At 36.2% G+C, this 22,571-nt stretch overlaps 1 protein-coding gene across 1 annotated transcript in view; it reads right to left on the bottom strand.

The window, feature by feature from the left end:
• LOC149779656 (elongator complex protein 2-like) overlaps positions 1-22,571 on the bottom strand; it is a 79,193-nt gene that overhangs the window by 37,917 nt on the left and 18,705 nt on the right. Inside the window, exons 7-8 of the mRNA XM_089940473.1 lie at positions 18,821-18,887; positions 16,449-16,616 (exon numbers count right to left, since the gene is read on the bottom strand). Of these exons, the coding sequence (XP_089796599.1) occupies positions 16,449-16,616; positions 18,821-18,887 (235 nt within the window). The remainder of the gene's footprint in view (positions 1-16,448; positions 16,617-18,820; positions 18,888-22,571) is intronic.

Raw genomic sequence — 22,571 nt, 5'->3', positions numbered from 1 at the left:
AATTTACTTTGTCCTTTATATAATATCACAATCACTTAAAAAGAATAAGTTATAGGAGGCAGGAATGTTGAGCATCCTGCCTATACTTTATAATCCTTCAAGGGAAGAAAGCTGGGTTCCTTATATGGATGATAGCCCACTCTCCTAACCTGGACACAACACAGCAGACAGTCACATAGCCTAAGACAATCATAACCAGTTAAGAACAGAATTACTGAACTCTTCTTACCAACAAAGAAAAGTGTCAGAATCCTGAGAAAGCACAAGGAATTCCCATAATGCAGGCTGTGCTGATATTAACAGGGTCTGGCAGAGAACTAGACCACAGTTTCACCAGATTCAATTTTTTGTCTTTGGGAACCTAGGTCCTGGAGATAAAAACTCAAGAAGGTTGACTGCACAGGCGAGCCAATAGCTTCTATTTTGTCTTGTATTTTAACACTGCACTCAGAGGCAAGGTTTGCCATGATTGCTCTATCAGCTAAAATCTCCATGAGATGACTGAACTCTTGAGACATCAGTGTATGCTGACCCACTTCAGTCAGAGGGGTGATGTCCTCTTTCCCATCCTTGACTGGGAGAAAGAGTCATTTTCTTCTTCCTTTCTGTATGCCTCAGGTAATGTTTGAGCACATGGACAGGATCATTGAAAGACACTTCTCTTAATTTATTTACTGTAGAGAAAGCCATGTATGATGACTCTCTGACTGCCTAAGGAAGGCAGCCAATTCTTGACAACAAATCCTGATCATGTCATGAGGACCATGGAACCATCCAATCCAAACTGAAGATGCTTCAGGTCCACTGAAAATGCACGTAATTCACTCATCCTGTAAGCTGAAGCTAAAGCTATCAGAAAACAAAGTTTTTAATGATAGTAGCTTCATTGGGGCCCTGGCTAATGGCTCAAATTTGTCTGGACTCATGAGAGATTTCATTTATGAAAAGATTGAGAGACTTTGGTCTATTCAAGTCAAAATTAGCTAGAAGATCATTATCTTCAATCTCATCTGTCATGGGGGCCCCGAGTGGCCGAGTGGTCTAAAGCGCTCTCCGTTATGGATCATTGCCGAGAAAGCTTGCCAGTAGCTTCTCGTGGGTCGGTGGTTCTTCCCTGGGTTTTCCCGGGTTCCTCCTCCACCATTAATACTGGCCGCCATACATAGGCTATCGTGTGCTGAAAAATGGCGTTAAACCCCACAACAACAACAACAACATCATCTGTCATGATGCTGGAATGTGTCAGATATCATCACCCAGTAGCTTATGATGGTAAGAGGGGCCAACTTTTTCTCTTTATAAAGCCAGAAGAAAAAAAAATCAGCCAATTGTGGGATTGAGGCACTCAATAGGACAATGTTATTGTTTTCTTTGCACCAGTCCCTGAATATATGCCACTTTCCCTTGCACAGCTCTCCCTCAATATAATGTGGTAGTTTGGGTTCACAATGGCCAACAGCATTATATTGAGAGCTGTGATATATACAGAACTATGATATAATGAGAATAACACAATATACAAAGCATGGTATAGCAGGCACTATCAAAATTGAATATATAATGGTGGTTTGAAAAGGAAATGTTAGTGAACTAAGCACAAAAAAATGTTAATATGTCACCAAAACAACACCAGTTATCAACAGTGTAAGAAAGGAAATGTTGGGAGCAGGACTAACAAGAAGTACAACATAATACCATAATACTATGTTGAACCATATGGTCCGAAACAGCAAAGTTTACAAATGAAGCAAATTCACCTAAAAACTAGGAACCTAAAGACTGATTAAAAAATTAAAAAATAATGTATACATCCTGCATTAGATTCATCATTAAACACAAATAATACATATTTGATGATGGATGGTTGAAATTCTCAAGAATATTGAATGGATTTTCAGGATTTCTTGTTGATTGATCAACAGTGACAGTTTACCAGGCTTTGCCAAAAGGGAGATAATGAATAAGGCTTATTGCCCTTTGCTTCTTTGTTATAGAGGGAAAAGATACTTTTCACCTTTTTGGAGGGCCAGCTTCAGGAGGTAGTAAGCTTATAGCCTTAAAGTTAATATGATCAGGGAACGTATTTAAAAGAGAGAATAAAAGACAACAGTATGCAATGCATGTGTAATTCCACAGAAGGAATCTTTACATATTCACATATTGTATAATGCCAACAACACACACAATGATTATAGCTGATCTGCTAAAAAAGAGAAAGGGATAAAATGATCTACTTTATTATATTCCAGTACACAATATTATATGTAGTTGATGATATACTTATATTATGTAATATGGCATTAAGTACACTTTTAACAAAGAATTAAAAACCAAAGAATATATTAAATTAATTCTTACTCATTACACATTATTTATCTCACTCTTAATATATAAGTATTACTCATTACACATTATTTACCTCACTTAGTTTATAAGTATTACTCATTACACAATATTTATCTCACTCTTTGTGTACGAGTATTACTCATTACACATTACTTATCTCACTCTTAGTGCATAAGTATTACTCATTACACACTATTTATCTCACTCTTAGTGCATAAGTATTACTCATTACACATTATTTATCTCACTCTTAGTGCATAAGTATTACTCATTACACATTATTTATCTCACTCTTATTGTATAAGTATCACTCATACATTACTTATCTCACTCTTAGTGTCTAAGTATTACTCATTACACATTATTTATCTCACTCTTATTGTATAAGTATCACTCATTATACAATACTTATCTCACTCTTAGTGTACGAGTATTACTCATTACACATTATTTATCTCTTAGTGCATAAGTATTACTCATTACACATTATTTATCTCACTCTTATTGCATAAGTATTACTAATTACACATTATTTATCTCACTCTTAGTGCATAAGTATTACTCATTACACATTATTTATCTCTTAATGCATAAGTATTACTCATTACACAATATTTATCTCTTTGTGCAGAAGTATTATTCATTTCACATTATTTACCTCACTCTTAGTTTATAAGTATTACTCATTACACATTATTTATCTCACTCTTATTGCATAAGTATTACTAATTACACATTATTTATCTCACTCTTAGTGCATAAGTATTACTCATTACACATTATTTATCTCTTAGTGCATAAGTATTACTCATTACACATTATTTATCTCTTAGTGCATAAGTATTACTCATTACACAATATTTATCTCTTTGTGCATAAGTATTATTCATTACACATTATTTACCTCACTCTTAGTGCATAAGTATTAATAATTAAACCTTATTTATCTTACTCTAAGTGTATAAGTATTGCTTATTTCACATTATTTGTCTCACTCTTAGTGCATAGGTATTACTCATTACATATTATTTATCTCTTAGTTTATAAGTATTACTCATTAAACCTTATTTATCTCACTCTTAGTGTATAAGTATTACTCATTTCGCATTATTTGCCTCACAGTGCAGCAAAAAAATTAAGATCATCTTCAACAGTATTACATTGATTTCCCATTGTGAAACAATGTTTCAAGTCAATTTCTACTTGGTGTTCATGGGAGAAAATATTTAAGGTGGAGAATTCCACAACAGTATATTTGTGTATACTGAATTTTAATATGACTAGAGGCCAAAGTCTCCACAAAAAGTTGTCATTTATTGGTGTCTTTACCACAAAACTATTTACTTTTTGAAAAATAATGTAAATTCTATAGAAAATTATAGTCAATGAATTGATAATAAAATTTACACATTATAATAGTGTAAAAAGTGTTAATTTAAAATGGTCACTAACTGTATTTTGTCCATTTCTAAAAATCACTCTCCTGGATTTGTCCACACTGATCTTACTTCCAAAAGGTTCAAAGACAATTTTCTGCTCATTTCAAGTGGTGTTGCATAAGGTACTCATGTATATGTCAACAAGATTAGATTATAATAACATCTCAATTGTGTTACTAAACAATAATAATAATAATAATAATGAATGAGCTCATGTAAAAGCTGAAAAATTTAGGAAAAAATAAAGGGGGGGGGGCTTATCCGCAGGCCAAAATCTAAATCTTAAAGTTTTTAAGATTTGTTTCTTGACTACCATAATGGCTGTAAATCTTGAGACAAGAAAAAATATTTGCTTCCATGTCCTAAGATGTATATGCATGTAAAAAAATACATTCTCAGTGTCCCAAAACTTACTATAAACTATTATAAACTACTATGATTGGTTTTGTTATTATTTTGCATGTGCATATTTTCTGGTTTCTCCAACACAAAATTAAATAAGGGAAATAAAGACTTCATAATTCATGGGCCAGTTCAAGTTTACCTGGGAAATCTGGCTGAACTATAATGTACCGTACTTGTTTATTCCCACACATGTTAGATCAGGATTTTGCTTTATTCATTGCTTCGACTACATCTCATTCTTCCAGATAACACTTCAGCTAGTTAGTAATATCTGTTTCATTTAGATTGATCCTCATATAAACGAGTTACACTTTTTCAATGATATAAGTGATACCACAAATTGAGGTAATGTTTTATCAAAAGGTACACACATTTAATTGTACAAGGTATATAACCAGTATATATTCACATAACTGTTACGTGTTCGTGAAAGAATGGTAATAATAAAGTTGTTGTTGTTGTTGTTATAGGGTTTAACGCCATTTTTCAGCACAGGATAGGCTATAGATGGCGGCCAGTATTAATGGTGGAGGAAGAACCCGGGAAAACCCTGGAAAGAACCACCGACCCACGAGAAGCTACCGGCGAGCTTTCTCACATATCCACACTGGCCGAGACCGAGACTCGAACCTACGCAGACAGAGGTGAGATGGCAGTGATCCGTGACGGAAAGCGCTTTAGACCACTCGGCCACTCGGGGCCCCGGTAATAATAAAGGCTAAAATTCTGTAGAGAGATCAACTAAGATCATCATCAATCTATTTACTTTTGTGTTTTGGCTGAACAAACATAATTTTCCACAGGGTGGAAAGCTGGATATTTCAGCATCTCCTTTGTTTATAATTGGCAGATATGTCTTTTTTCTGACAGCAAAACAGGCCAGTTAAGGTAATCATTAAAACCCTGAAAATGGCTTGGTTAAGTGGGAATTTTCACTTGCAACTATACCAGAACTTTGATGTTTAATTGCCTTTCACTCCGTAATATTAACACAATTATCGCAGTTTTGTAAAATGGGGTGTAAGGTCACTTACATCAAAGCAATCTACAACTCAGTTTGTACACTATTAGCGACCACCCCAGTTGCCTAGTGATTAGAGTGTCTGCCTCAGATGCTGGAGGTCATGGGTTTGATCCCCGGATGAGTCATATCAAAGACTTACAAAAATGGTGTGGGTATGTGAGAAAGCTTGCCAGTAGCTTCTCGTGGGTCAGTGGTTCTTTCCCAGGTTTTCCCAGGTTCTACCTCCACCATTATTACTGGCTGCCATGTATAGCCTATCATGTGCTGAAAAATGGCATTAAACCCTACAAAAACAACAACAAAAATGGTACTAAAGGCTGCCCCGTTGGGTGCTCAGCATTAAGAGATTAGTGTTATGACTGGTCAGCCTGGTGTCAGGATGTGAATAGGCGGGACATCATGCTACATGTCTGCGACATGGTGCCCCAGTGCTAGACATCACTATTAACTGTCACACTGCAGACATCATAGCGAAATGAATGAAAAATTGTTAAAGCTACATAAAAAATCTAAATGACACACACTGTACACTATTAGCATAATTTTCAAAGTATCTTTTCTGAAACTTACATCATTAAAATTTAGTGCAGTGGTGCCCATGATTTGAATCCAAGGGATATACTTCATTCAGTGAAATGTACTTAATTCAGCTTGTGTTCAAACCTATAATGTATATGCAGTTGCACCATTATGTAAATACGCACACTAGCCTAATTGCAAACATTGAATCAAACCCTATTGTTGTTCATTGTTGTCATACTGGGATCACATTTTAGTGAGTTAGGTATTTACAATTTCAAGGCAAAATAAAAACATAATTACTGAGGTACAGATATTACAAGTCTAATGTAACAACAGATACACAAATATGAATTAATAGAAAGAGTAAAAAGACTGAAAATTAAACGAATTTTATGATTTTTCAAAAAAATGTATATCATTTCTATGTAATAATCAAACATGCCAACCCCCAGTGAGGTATGTGTGTAATATTTGCTAATATAAGTTTGCCTACATAAATGTTTTTAGAACTTACTGCATGCATCTTGTGATGTATTCTCTGACTTATGGGTCACCTTATACGCAGGTCATGCACTTTCTTTGTGTTTATACCTATTCTGTTGGGTGGAGCTGGCTTGTACGCAAACAGGTATATACACGAGTATATATGCTAATAATAACAACAACAAAAACTACAATATAACTGAACAAAGATTATGTCATATAATGTGTCATTGCCATTGTACACATGGAAGATTACACACTGCCCTTGTACACATGGAAGATCACACATTGCCCTTGTATACAAGGAAGATCACACATTGTCCATGTACACATGGAAGATCACACACTGCCCTTGTGCACATGGAAGATCACACACTGCCCTTGTATACAAGGAAGATCACACATTGTCCATGTACACATGGAAGATCACACACTGCCCTAGTGCATATGGAAGATCACACACTGCCCTTGTATACAAGGAAGATCACACATTGTCCATGTACACATGGAAGATCACACATTGCCCTTGTACACAAGGAAGATCACACATTGTCCATGTACACATGGAAGATCACACACTGCCATTGTACACATGGAAGATCATACACTGCCCTTGTGCACATGGAAGATCACACACTGCCCTTGTACAGATGGAAGATCACACATTGCCCTTGTACACATGGAAGATCACACACTGTCCATGTACACATGGAAGATCATACACTGCCCTTGTACACATGGAAGATCATACATTGCCCTTGTGCACATGGAAGATCACACATTGCCCTTGTACAGATGGAAGATCACACATTACCCTTGTACAGATGGAAGATCACACATTGTTCATGTACACATGGAAGATCATGCACTGCCCTTGTACACATGGAAGATCACGCACTGCCCTTGTACACATGGAAAATCATGCACTGCCCCTTGTACACATGGAAGATCACACATTGTCCATGTACACATGGAAGATCACAACCATAATGTAACTGAACAAAAATTACAAACAACACTTGATTACCAACACAACACACCATAACAGCTACAACATAAAAAGTGCTCTGAATACACGCAATGTTATACTTCAACATGTTATTGTTCCATCCATCATTGTCTCAATTACACACACACATACACATTAACTTATAACATCAGGTCTTTTGAGTTCTTTTATTTCTTACTGCAATATAGGATTCATGACATTATTCTACTGTTGGAACACAAGTTGCACAGAACTGACCATCTTAATCAACTGTTGGAACACAAGCTGCACAGAACTGACCATCTTAATCAACTGTTGGAACACAAGCTGCACAGAACTGACCACCTTAATCAACTGTTGGAACACAAATTGCACAGAACTGACCACCTTAATCAACTGTTGGAACACAAATTGCACAGAACTGACCATCTTAATCAACTGTTGGAACACAAATTGCACAGAACTGACCATCTTAATCAACTGTTGGAACACAAGCTGCACAGAACTGACCACCTTAATCAACTGTTGGAACACAAATTGCACAGAACTGACCACCTTAATCAACTGTTGGAACACAAATTGCACAGAACTGACCATCTTAATCAACTGTTGGAACACAAATTGCACAGAACTGACCATCTTAATCAACTGTTGGAACACAAGCTGCACAGAACTGACCATCTTAATCAACTGTTGGAACACAAGTTGCACAGAACTGACCATCTTAATCAACTGTTGGAACACAAGCTGCACAGAACTGACCATCTTAATCAACTGTTGGAACACAAGCTGCACAGAACTGACCATCTTAATCAACTGTTGGAACACAAGCTGCACAGAACTGACCATCTTAATCAACTGTTGGAACACAAGTTGCACAGAACTGACCATCTTAATCAACTGTTGGAACACAAGCTGCACAGAACTGACCATCTTAATCAACTGTTAGAACACAAGCTGCACAGAACTGACCATCTTAATCAACTGTTGGAACACAAGTTGCACAGAACTGACCATCTTAATCAACTTTTGGAACACAAGTTGCACAGAACTGACCATCTTAATCAACTGTTGGAACACAAGTTGCACAGAACTGACCATCTTAATCAACTGTTGGAACATAAGTTGCACAGAACTGACCATCTTAATCAACTGTTGGAACACAAGCTGCACAGAACTGACCATCTTAATCAACTGTTGGAACACAAGTTGCACAGAACTGACCATCTTAATCAACTGTTGGAACACAAGCTGCACAGAACTGACCATCTTAATCAACTGTTGGAACACAAATTGCACAGAACTGACCATCTTAATCAACTGTTTGAATACAAGTTGCACAGAACTGGCCATCTTAATCAACTGTCAATATGACTTCCATGAGAAGTCTTCTTGTTAAAACTCATTGTCAATATGACTTCCTTTGAAGTGGTCTTGTTAAAACTCATTGTCAATATGACTTCCTTGAGAAGTCTTCTTGTTAAAACTCAATGTCAATATGACTTCCACGAGAAGTCGTCTTGTTAAAACTCAATGTCAATATGACTTCCATGAGAAGTAGCAATAACAAGAATCTCATAAGTGGCAGCCATACTATAAATCAGATCAGCACCATTTTCAATTAGGCCTAACTAAGTAGCACCAGAAGTCTTTCACTGAAAATCCCACATTCATATGACCCTCCATTCAGGAGGATGAGTGATAACATAATTTTCAATCCTTCAAGTAGTGTAGCAATAATAAACTTGTGTGAACAGACAGATGTCAGATGATGGACAACAAGCCATCTCATAACGGTTAGGGGTATTACAACAGACAGATGTCAGATGATGGACAACAAGCCATAACATAAGGGTTAGGGATATTACAACAGATAGATGTCAGATGATGGACAACAAGCCATCTCATATTGGTTAGGGGTATTACAACAAATAGATGTCAGATGATGGACAACAACATCTCATAAGGGTTAGTGGTATTACAAGAGATAGATGTCAGATGATGGACAACAAGCCATCTCATAAGGGTTAGTGGTATTACAAGAGATAGATGTCAGATGATGGACAACAAGCCATCTCATAAGGGTTAGTAGTATTACAACAGACAGATGTTAGATGATGGACAACAAGCCATCTCATGAGGTTTATTAGTATTACAACAGATAGATGTCAGATGATGGACAACAAGCCATCTCATAAGGGTTAGTAGTATTACAACAGACAGATGTTAGATGATGGACAACAAGCCATCTCATGAGGTTTATTAGTATTACAACAGATAGATGTCAGATGATGGACAACAAGCCATCTCATAAGGGTTAGTAGTATTACAACAGACAGATGATGGACAACAAGCCATCTCATAAGGGTTAGTATTATTACAACAGTCAGATGATGGACAACAAGCCATCTCATAAGGGTTAGTAGTATTACAACAGACAGATGTTAGATGATGGACAACAAGCCATCTCATGAGGTTTATTAGTATTACAACAGATAGATGTCAGATGATGGACAACAAGCCATCTCATATGGGTTAGTAGTATTACAACAGACAGATGTCAGATGATGGACAACAAGCCATCTCATAAGGGTTAGTAGTATTACAACAGATAGATGTCAGATGACAGACAACAAGCCATCTCATAAGGGTTAGTGGTATTACAACAGACGGATGTCAGATGATGGACATCAAGCCATCTCATAAGGGTTAGGGGTATTACAACAGACAGATGTCAGATGATGGACAACAAGCCATCTCATAAGGGTTATTAGTATTACAACAGACAGATGTCAGATGATGGACAACAAGCCATCTCATAAGGGTTAGTAGTATTACAACAGACAGATGTCAGATGATAAACAACAAGCCATTTCATAAGGGTTAGGGGTATTACAACAGACAGATGTCAGATGATGGACAACAAGCCATCTCATAAGGGTTAGTATTATTACAACAGTCAGATGATGGACAACAAGCCATCTCATAAGGGTTAGTAGTATTACAACAGACAGATGTCAGATGATAGACAACAAGCCATCTGATAAGGGTTAGTAGTATTACAACAGACAGATGTCAGATGATGGACAACAAGCCATCTCATAAGGGTTAGTAGTATTACAACAGACAGATGTCAGATGATAGACAACAAGCCATCTGATAAGGGTTAGTGGTATTACAACAGACAGATGTCAGATGATAGACAACAAGCCATCTCATAAGGGTTAGGGGTATTACAACAGACAGATGTCAGATGATAGACAACAAGCCATCTCATAAGGGTTAGTATTATTACAACAGTCAGATGATGGACAACAAGCCATCTCATAAGGGTTAGTATTATTACAACAGTCAGATGATGGACAACAAGCCATCTCATAAGGGATAGTAGTATTACAACAGACAGATGTCAGATGATAGACAACAAGCCATCTGATAAGGGTTAGTAGTATTACAACAGACAGATGTCAGATGATAGACAACAAGCCATCTCATAAGGGTTAGTATTATTACAAGAGACAGATGTCAGATGATAGACAACAAGCCATCTCATAAGGGTTAGTATTATTACAACAGTCAGATGATGGACAACAAGCCATTTCATAAGGGTTAGTATTATTACAACAGTCAGATGATGGACAACAAGCCATTTCATAAGGGTTAGTAGTATTACAACAGACAGATGTCAGATGATAGACAACAAGCCATCTGATAAGGGTTAGTATTATTACAACAGACAGATGATAGACAACAAGCCATCTGATAAGGGTTAGTATTATTACAACAGACAGATGTCAGATGATAGACAACAAGCCATCTGATAAGGGTTAGTATTATTACAACAGACAGATGATAGACAACAAGCCATCTCATAAGGGTTAGTATTATTACAACAGACAGATGTCAGATGATAGACAACAAGCCATCTGATAAGGGTTAGTATTATTACAACAGTCAGATGATAGACAACAAGCCATCTCATAAGGGTTAGGGGTATTACAACAGACAGATGATGGACAACAAGCCATCTCATAAGGGTTAGTATTATTACAACAGTCAGATGATAGACAACAAGCCATCTCATAATGGTTAGGGGTATTACAACAGACAGATGTCAGATGATGGACAACAAGGCATCTCATAAGGGTTAGTGCTATTACAACAGACAGATGTCAGATGATGGACAACAAGCCATCTCATAAGGGTTAGTAGTATTACAACAGACAGATGTCAGATGATAGACAACAAGCCATCTCATAATGGTTAGGGGTATTACAACAGACAGATGTCAGATGATGGACAACAAGCCATCTCATAAGGGTTATTAGTATTACAACAGACAGATGATGGACAACAAGCCATCTCATAAGGGTTAGTGATATTATGTAACAAGATGGCCACTATCGCTTAACCGGCTTGAAGCAGCTGTTCCATTTTTTAGTGCCGTTTTCATAATATTTGTGCTTGTTGCCTGTTTTCATCTTCGTTATTGTGTTCATTATGTATTGGCTGTTAAATTCGTATGTGTTTCTTCATCTCCTTGTTTTGGAAACGAGAATAATTAGACTTTTTCTCAGCTGTCTTACTCCAATGTTTTTGAACAAACCGCCATTATGTGATACTCGCCAGTCAACCCGTTTATGCTATGATGGACCCTCATTAATTGCTTTAAATGTTCACTCCTTGGCTCTTCACACTACATTGTGCTCTAGACTAAACGAACTGGGACTACATTCATCATTACCTAAATGTAAACAGAAGCGAAAAAAGAAACGTTGTTTCAAAGCTGGCTGGCGTAGAAAAGGAAGAATAATTCCAGTTATCTCCCTTATTTCGGCACAACCATTTAAAAAAATTTTGACCGTTAATTTAGATAACCTAATTTAAATCCCAATTAATTCGTCAACTTTTGTGTCAACTATCCAAGAAATACATCTGCGCATTGCATTATTCAATGCCCAGTCAGGAGGACCACCAGAAAAGCGCACAGAAATAGTTAATTTTATCAACGACCAAAATGTTGACATATTTTTTGTGACAGAAACATGGCTAAAAACATCAGGTGATGAGCCCAAGTGTGTGGATCTAACACCCACTGCTTACTCCATCAAGTCATTCCCCGTTATTCTCGCGGAGGTGGAATTGCTGTCATCACAAAGAACTCCATGATAAAACATCTTAACTATACCACAACATTCAATTTCGACCACAAATCGTTTGAACTAGTCCAAACCACACTCACACTGGAGCAAAGGTAAGTCCATTTTTTCTGCGTATACCACCCTCCTCCTAGTAGAAAAAAACAAGCTGGCTGACTCTCTCTTTTTGGAGCAGTTTCCGAATCTCCTGGACTATGGAAATTCGATAGGTGGCAACCTGATTATTCTTGGAGATTTCAACTTTCACTTTGACTGTCCCAGAAACTCAAATACATCAAAAAATTATAGATTCCATTAATGTTTTCAACCTCAAACAGTCAGTTAACCAAACCACCCATAAACATGGTCACATTTTAGACTGGATTCTTCATAGACCTGATGATAACATTCTACGGTCCTCCCTGGTATCCCATGACCTTGCATCAGAACACCTCTGCATTATATGCCATCTTGACATATCAGTCCCTAACCCTCCACCTTTATCTGCTACTAAGAGAAACCTCCGTGTGATAAATAGAGCCAAACTAATGCACGACATCCACGCTAACCTAACAACTTGCTTACCTCCTACCACAGAACAACTCGAAAACTGTCTGCATTCATTACTTGACAAACATGCCCCAGCTACCAAGTGCAGAGTATCAATTCAAAAGTGTTCTCCATGGTATAGCAGTGTAAGGGACCAGCTTCACACTGCTATAGGAGACCGCTGTAAAGCTGAGAGGCTCTGGCTTTCCACCAGTCTCACTATTCATAAGCAAATCTATGAAGTCGTTAAGAAGAATGTCACAAATATAGTCCATGCAGCAAACTCAGCCCACTACACTACTAAGATCATGGAAAGTTCCAGCTGCAAAGAGCTCTTCGAGATTACTAACAAGCTAATATCAAGGAATAAATCAACACCACTTCCAACTACCTTCTCTCCAGTCGACCTTCCGGACATGTTTGCAAATTTCTTCCATGACAAAGTACAAACCATTAAAGATAAGCCTGACACCACAATTTCAATTGACTCGTCATCACCATACAGTTGGGATACAGAATTTGAGTGGCAACCATTAGCAGCATTTGAACCTGTCTCTATGGATTTCATACGTACAATCCTGATGAAGAGTGCACCAAAGTCATGTGAACTTGATCCAATTCCAACATCACTGCTGCTTGAGTGCTTAGATCCAGTATTGCCTTCATTAACTGATGTTATTAATACCTCTTCTCTCATCCGGGGAATTCCCATCATTTTTCAAAACTGCCATTGTAAAGCCTCTGCTGAAGAAACTAACACTAGACCATAACGATTTAAAGAACTACTGCCCAGTTTCTAATCTCCCATTCATTTCAAAAATCTTAGAAAAGGTTGTTCTATCCCAGTTTGTATCTCATCTAAATTCAAATAGTCTTTCTAGCAATGTACAATCTGCATATCGCCCTTGCCACAGTACTGAAACAACTCTTCTAAAAGTAGTTAATCACATTCTCTCTGCGTTGGATAGCGGAAAGATTACAGTCGATCTATGTTGTGGTGTTCCACAGGGGTCTGTTGTTGGACCTGTTTTCTTCATTCTGTACACTCAGTCGCTCTCAAGTGTCATAGATCATCATCCAGTGTCTCACCAATTGTGCGCTGATGACACCCAAATATACAAATCTAGCAACCCAACTTAAGTTGATGCTACCATCTAAGGTGTAGACAGGTGCATTTCTGATGTGAAATCATGGATGACATGTAACAAGCTGCAGATGAATGATGATAAAACTGAGGCCATTCTGATCACAACACAAAGACTTTCTCATTCACATCCTTTACCTCAAACAATAAATATCAGTAATGCCAACATTGAATTCACACAATCAGTACAAAACCTAGGTGTTACTCTGGACAGTACTCTCACATTGCACCAACATGTCATGAACATATGCAAGGCTGTATATCTTGAGCTGAGATGCATCAGCTCAATACGTAAATATCTTTCAGCTGATGCCACTAAAACACTTGTGTGTTCATTAGTACTTTCAAGACTGGACTATTGTAACTCAATTCTGTCTGGTTTATCTCAATATCTACTCCAGAAACTTCAAAAAGTTCAAAACACAGCTGCTCGGATCATACTTAGAGTACCATGATCAGAGCACACCTCCCCGCTGCTCTGTACCCTACACTGGCTATCCATTCCATCCAGAATCAAACACAAAATTTGTTTTCTTTGCTACATTTCACTGTCAGACTCTAGTCCAACATACCTATCCAACCTCACCCATGTGTACACACCAGCAAGATACTTATGCTCCTCTTCTGACAATCGTATACACATTATTCCCACTATGAAAACAAAGTCATATGGACAACGTTCTTTTGCATACCAGGGCCCAGCAACGTGGAATGAATTGCCCACTGAACTTAGACACAAAGACACAGTCATCACATTCAAGAGGGCTCTCAAAACTCACTTATTTCGACTGCAAGAACAAACTCAAAAACCTAATAATGTTTCCTACCTGAAATGTTCTCAGAATTTTTTTTATTTTTTAATGTTTTTCTAATTTCGTGTTGTTTGTTTTTGTAATAATATTATTATGTTTCTTATAGGTGTTGTCTAATGTTGTAAAGCACTTACAGCTTCTAAAGATTAGGTGCTATACAAAGTCCTCATTATTATTATTATTAGTACAACAGATAGATGTCAGATGATGGACAACAAGCCATCTCATAAGGGTTAGGGGTATTACAACAGACAGATGTCAGATGATGGACAACAAGCCATCTCATAAGAGTTAGGGGTATTACAACAGACAGATGTCAGATGATGGACAACAAGCCATCTCATAATGGTTAGGGGTATTACAACAGACAGATGTCAGATGATGGACAACAAGCCATCTCATAAGGGTTAGGGGTATTACAACAGACAGATGTCAGATGATGGACAACAAGCCATCTCATGAGAGTTAGGGGCATTACAACAGACAGATGTCAAATGATGGACAACAAGCCATCTCATAAGAGTTAGGGGACTTACAACAGATAGATGTAAAATGCTGGACAACAAGCCATCTCATAAGGGTTTGAGGTATTACAACAGACAGATGTCAGACGAAGGACAACAAGCCATCTCATAATGGTTAGGGGTATTACAACAGACAGATGTCAAATGATGGACAACAAGCCATAACATAAGGGTTTGAGGTATTACAAGAGACAGATGTCAGATGATGGACAACAAGCCATCTCATAAGGGTTAGGGGTATTACAACAGACAGATGTCAGATGATGGACAACAAGCCATCTCATAAGTGTTAGGGGTCTTACAACAGATGTTGTTGTTGTTGTTGTTGTTGTTGTAGGGTTTAACGCCATTTTTCAGCACACGATTGGCTATACATGGTGGCCAGTATTAATGGTGGAGGAAGAACCTGGGAAATCCCCAGAAAGAACCACCGACCCTCAAGAAGCTACTGGCAAGCTTTCTCACATATCCACACTGGCCGAATCCAAGACTCGAACCCATGCAGACAGAGGTGAGATGGCAGTGATCCGTAATGGAGAGCGCTTTAGACCACTCGGCCACTCGGGGCCCACCAGACAGATGTAAAATGCTGGACAACAAGCCATCTCATAAGGGTTTGAGGTATTACAACAGACAGATGTCAGACAAAGGACAACAAGCCATCTCATAATGGTTAGGGGTATTACAACAGACAGATGTCAGATGATGGGCAACAAGCCATCTCATAATGGTTAGGGGTATTACAACAGACAGATGTCAAATGATGGACAACAAGTCATAACATAAGGGTTTGAGGTATTACAACAGACAGATGTCAGATGATAAACAACAAGCCATCTCATAAGGGTTAGGGGTATTACAACGGATAGATGTCAAATGATGGACAACAAGCCATCTCAAGCTCTTCTGGTCTATGACAAGTCAAGCTAAAAATGTAAACACATTAGCCAGCAATAACACCATCACAGAAAGTTAAATATGTTAGCCAATACTAACACCATCACTGTCATAACTGAGAATGGGATAATTCTATCTCATCCCTTGCTATGTGAGGAAATAAATGGTAAAGATTACCTCTGTATTTGAACTTGAATGTGGATTCCTTCATTCTAATGTCCTGTGAAATGGGCAGATCCCTGATGAACCCTTCCCTGACCCCTGTGTCTGTCTCCCTAGGGGAGAGTCTCCACATCCGGATAATGTGATCCTGACCTGCAGAGGCCAGTAAGATGTCACCACTGTCTGCAATATGACACAGTTATCAGAAATTTTTATAAAAAAATACACCACTGTCTGCAATATGACACAGTTATTAGAAATTTGTAAGATGTCACCAGTCTGCAATATGACACAGTTATTAGAAATTTATAAGATGTCACCACTGTCTGCAATATGACAATAGTAATTAGAAATTTATAAAAATATAAAACTCTGCAATATTACAGTTATTACAAATTACTTCTATCCCCACTTTCTTGGCATAAAAGATATTTAAAAAATTGAAGAATTTATTAGGAGTGGTCAATTTGTTCATAAGTTACAATGACAATGACAGACTAATTGCTGGGAATATAAAATGTCAAGATTTAAAGATGAGAGTCCAAAGTCAAAGTGAAATTAGGTTATATATCAAATTTAATTACACTCATCCAAGATCTCTGTGATAATACAGCTATATACATATTCTGAATGTCTGCTGTACAAGTGAGGCTCAATACCACACCACATTTTGAATGTCTGCTGTACAAGTGAGGCTCAATACCACAGCACATTTTGAATGCTGTATGAACAAAGCTCAATACCACAGCATATTTTGAATGTCTGCTGTACAAGTGAGGCTCAATACCACAGCACATTTTGAATGCTGTACAAACGAAGCTCAATACCACAGCATATTTTGAATGTCTGCTGTACAAGTGAGGCTCAATACCACAGCACATTTTGAATGATGTATGAACAAAGCTCAATACCACAGCATATTTTGAATGTCTGCTGTACAAGTGAGGCTCAATACCACAGCACATTCTGAATGCTGTACAAACAAAGCTCAATACCACAGCATATTTTGAATGTCTGCTGTACAAGTGAGGCTCAATACCACAGCACATTTTGAATGTTGTATGAACAAAGCTCAATACCACAGCATATTTTGAATGTCTGCTGTACAAGTGAGGCTCAATACCACAGCACATTTTGAATGCTGTACAAACAAAGCTCAATACCACAGCATATTTTGAATGTCTGCTGTACAAGTGAGGCTCAATACCACAGGGGGGCCCCGAGTGGCCGAGTGGTCTAAAGCGCTCTTCGTTACGGATCACTGCCATCTCACCTCTGTCTGCGGCGGTTCGAGTCTAAGATTCAGCCAATGTGGGTATGTGAGAAAGCTTGCCAGTAGCTTCTCGAGGGTCGGTGGTTCTTTCCGGGGTTTTCCCGGGTTCTTCCTCCACCATTAATACTGGCCGCCATGTATAGCCTATCGTGTGCTGAAAAATGGCGTTAAACCCCACGACAACAACAACAATCAATACCACAGCACATTTTGAATGCTGTATGAACAAAGCTCAATACCACAGCATATTTTGAATGTCTGCTGTACAAGTGAGGCTCAATACCACAGCACATTTTGAATGCTGTACAAAAGAAGCTCAATACCACAGCACATTTTGAATGTCTGCTGTACAAGTGAGGCTCAATACCACAGCACATTTTGAATGCTGTATGAACAAAGTTCAATACCACAGCATATTTTGAATGTCTGCTGTACAAGTGAGGCTCAATACTACAGCACATTTTGAATGCTGTACAAACGAAGCTCAATGCCACAGCACATTTTGAATGTCTGCTGTACAAGTGAGGCTCAATACCACAGCACATTTTGAATGCTGTACAAACGAAGCTCAATACCACAGCACATTTTGAATGTCTGCTATGTCAATGAGGCTCAATAACTCATCACGTTTAAATGTCTGCTTTATGAGTGAGGCTCAATACCACAGTACTATACATTTTTAGTGGAAAGAAATTAATAAAACATTAACAGGAAAAATGCTGACATAAAACAAAATTATGTAAAATCTGCAGGAACTAACAAGGAGCATTGACTCAATTGTCAGATGGTTGAGTACTTTGTTCTGAATTTAAACATAAATATATAACAAAGTTGATCTTTCAGATACAAATTTTGCTTTGTTTACCTTCCAGATGTCAACAGTCATGCTTTCTTTTAATTATTAACCAAAATTTACCTCTGTCATATCTCACAGCCATGTCCAGTGCCCAAAATGTGCAGTAAACCATTTTGATGTTTTGCCAAGCTCTTGTTTGGCTTTCCACTGCATAGTGATGAAAACAAGCTGTGTGATCTAGACTAGGTTGTTTATGACTGAATTTGCAATCGTTTGTAGATAAATACAGCACCATTTCAAAACCACATAATAACTTACCATCTACAGTCAAATCAACCGCTCTGACCCAATCTTCATGGCCTGGTAATGTCATCACCGAAGTAAACTGGTAATACAATATGAGAAAAATTCTCTAAACCAAACATTACATCATTACATGTAAACTGATTAATGCCTAGAATTTATACATAAAACAAAATTTTATCAATACGTATATTCAATTGGCATTCAAAATATTTTATGGTTACAATAAATAGACAAAAGAAATGGAGAATTTATTAGGAGTGGTCAATTTGTTTGTAAGGTACAATGAAAATAATAGACTAATTGCCAGGAATAGAAATGTCAAGATTTAAAGATGCGAGTCCAAAGTCAAAGTGAAATAAGGTTATATACCAAATATAATTACACTCATCCACGATCTCGGTGATAATAAGGTTATGTACCAAATGTAATTACACTCATCCAAGATCTTAGTGATAATAAGGTTATATACCAAATTTAATTACACTCATCCATGATCTTAGTGATAATAAGGTTATATACCAAATTTAATTACACTCATCCAAGATCTTAGTGGTAATGCGGTTTAATACCAAATTTAATTACTTATCCAAGATCTTAGTGATAATAGTTATATAGCAAATTTAATTACACTCATCGATGATCTTAGTGATAATAAGATTATACGCCAAAGTTAATTACATTTATCCAAGATCTTAGTGATAATAAGGTTACAAACCAAATGTAATTACACTCATCCACCATCTTAGTGATAATAAAGTTATACACCAAAATTAATTACACTCATCCATGATCTTAGTGATAATAAGGTTATATACCAAATTTAATTACTTATCCAAGATCTTAGTGAAAATACGGTTATATGCCAAATGTAATTACACTCATCCATGATCTTAGTGATAATGCGGTTTAATACCAAATTTAATTACTTATCCAAGATCTTAGTGATAATAGTTATATAGCAAATTTAATTACACTCATCGATGATCTTAGTGATAATAAGATTATACGCCAAAGTTAATTACATTTATCCAAGATCTTAGTGATAATAAGGTTACAAACCAAATGTAATTACACTCATCCACCATCTTAGTGATAATAAAGTTATACACCAAATTTAATTACAGTCATCCATGATCTTAGTGATAATAAGGTTATATGCCAAATTTAATTACACTCATCCAAGATCTTAGTGATAATAAGGTTACAAACCAAATGTAATTACACACATCCACTATCTTAGTGATAATAAAGTTATACACCAAAATTAATTACACACATCCATGATCTTAGTGATAATAAGGTTATATACCAAATTTAATTACTTATCCAAGATCTTAGTGAAAATACGGTTATATGCCAAATGTAATTACACTCATCCATGATCTTAGTGATAATAAGGTTATAAACCAAATTTAATTATACTCATCCATGATCTTAGTGGTAATATGGTTACATGCCAAATTTAATTACATTTATCCAAGATCTTAGTGATAATACGGTTATATGCCAAATTTAATTACACTCATCTAAGATCTTAGTGATAATAAGGTTACATGCCAAATTTAATTACACTCCTCCATGATCTTAGTGATAATAAGGTTATATACCCAATTTAATTACACTCATCCAAGATCTTAGTGGTAATATGGTTACATGCCAAATTTAATTACATTTCTCCAAGATCTTAGAGATAATACGGTTATATGCCAAATTTACACTCATCCAAGATCTTAGTGATAATAAGGTTATATACCAAATTTAATTATACTCATCCAAGATCTTAGTGGTAATGCGGTTTAATACCAAATTTAATTACTTATCCAAGATCTTAGTGATAATAGTTATATAGCAAATTTAATTACACTCATCGATGATCTTAGTGATAATAAGATTATACGCCAAAGTTAATTACATTTATCCAAGATCTTAGTGATAATAAGGTTACAAACCAAATGTAATTACACTCATCCACCATCTTAGTGATAATAAAGTTATACACCAAAATTAATTACACTCATCCATGATCTTAGTGATAATAAGGTTATATACCAAATTTAATTACTTATCCAAGATCTTAGTGAAAATACGGTTATATGCCAAATGAAATTACACTCATCCATGATCTAAGTGATAATAAGGTTATAAACCAAATTTAATTACACTCATCCATGATCTTCGTGATAAGGTTACATATCAAATCTAATTACACTCATCCATGATCTTAGTGATAATAAGGTTACATATCAAATGTAATTACACTCATCCATGATCTTAGTGATAATAAGGTTACATACCAAATTTAATTACACTCATATAAGATCTTAGTGATAATAAGGTTACATATCAAATGTAATTACACTCATATAAGATCTTAGTGATAATAAGGTTACATATCAAATGTAATTACACTCATCTAAGATTTTAGTGATAATAAGGTTATATACCAAATTTAATTACATTTCTCCATGATCTTAGTGATAATAAGGTTACATATCAAATGCAAATACACTCATCCATGATCTTAGTGATAATAAGGTTACATGCCAAATTTAATTACGCTCAACCATGATCTTAGTGGTAATATGGTTATATGCCAAATTTAATTACACTCAACCATGATCTTAGTGGTAATATGGTTATATGCCAAATTTAATTACACTCAACCATGATCTTAGTGGTAATATGGTTTTATGCCAAATTTAATTACATTCATCCATGATCTTAGTGGCAATATGGTTATATACCAAATGTAATTACACTCATCCATGATATTGGTGATAATCAGGTTACATACCAAATTTAATTACACTCATCCAAGATCTTAGTGGTAATACAGTTATGTACCAAATTTAATTCCACTAATCCATGATCTTAGTGATAATAAGGTTATATACCAAATTTAATTACATTCATCCATGATCTTAGTGGTAATATGGTTATATACCAAATGTAATTACACTCATCCATGATTTCAGTGATAATAAGGTTACATACCAAATTTAATTACACTCATCCATGATCTTAGTGATAATAAGGTCACATGCCAAATTTAATTACACTCATCCATGATCTTAGTGATAATAAGGTCACATGCCAAATTTAATTACACTCATCCATGATCTTAGTGATAATAAGGTTAGATACCAAATTTAATTACACTCATCCATGATCTTAGTGATAATAAGGTTACACATCAAATGTAATTACACTCATCCATGATCTTAGTGATAACAAGGTTACATGCCAAATTTAATTACACTCAACCATGATCTTAGTGGTAATACCGTTATATGCCAAATTTAATTACACTCAACCAAGATCTTAGTGGTAATATGGTTATATGCCAAATTTAATTACATTCATCCATGATCTTAGTGGTAATATGGTTATATGCCAAATTTAATTACATTCATCCATGATCTTAGTGGCAATATGGTTATATACCAAATGTAATTACACTCATCCATGATATTGGTGATAATCAGGTTACATACCAAATTTAATTACACTCATCCAAGATCTTAGTGGTAATACAGTTATGTACCAAATTTAATTCCACTAATCCATGATCTTAGTGGTAATATGGTTATATACCAAATGTAATTACACTCATCCATGATTTCAGTGATAATAAGGTTACATACCAAATTTAATTACACTCATCCATGATCTTAGTGATAATAAGGTCACATGCCAAATTTAATTACACTCATCCATGATCTTAGTGATAATAAGGTCACATGCCAAATTTAATTACACTCAT

Source organism: Sinohyriopsis cumingii, chromosome 17, assembly GCF_028554795.1.
Source record: "Sinohyriopsis cumingii isolate HCF-2022 chromosome 17, ASM2855479v2, whole genome shotgun sequence".
Classification (NCBI taxonomy): domain Eukaryota; kingdom Metazoa; phylum Mollusca; class Bivalvia; order Unionida; family Unionidae; genus Sinohyriopsis; species Sinohyriopsis cumingii.
This window is presented reverse-complemented; position numbering and strand designations above follow the sequence as displayed.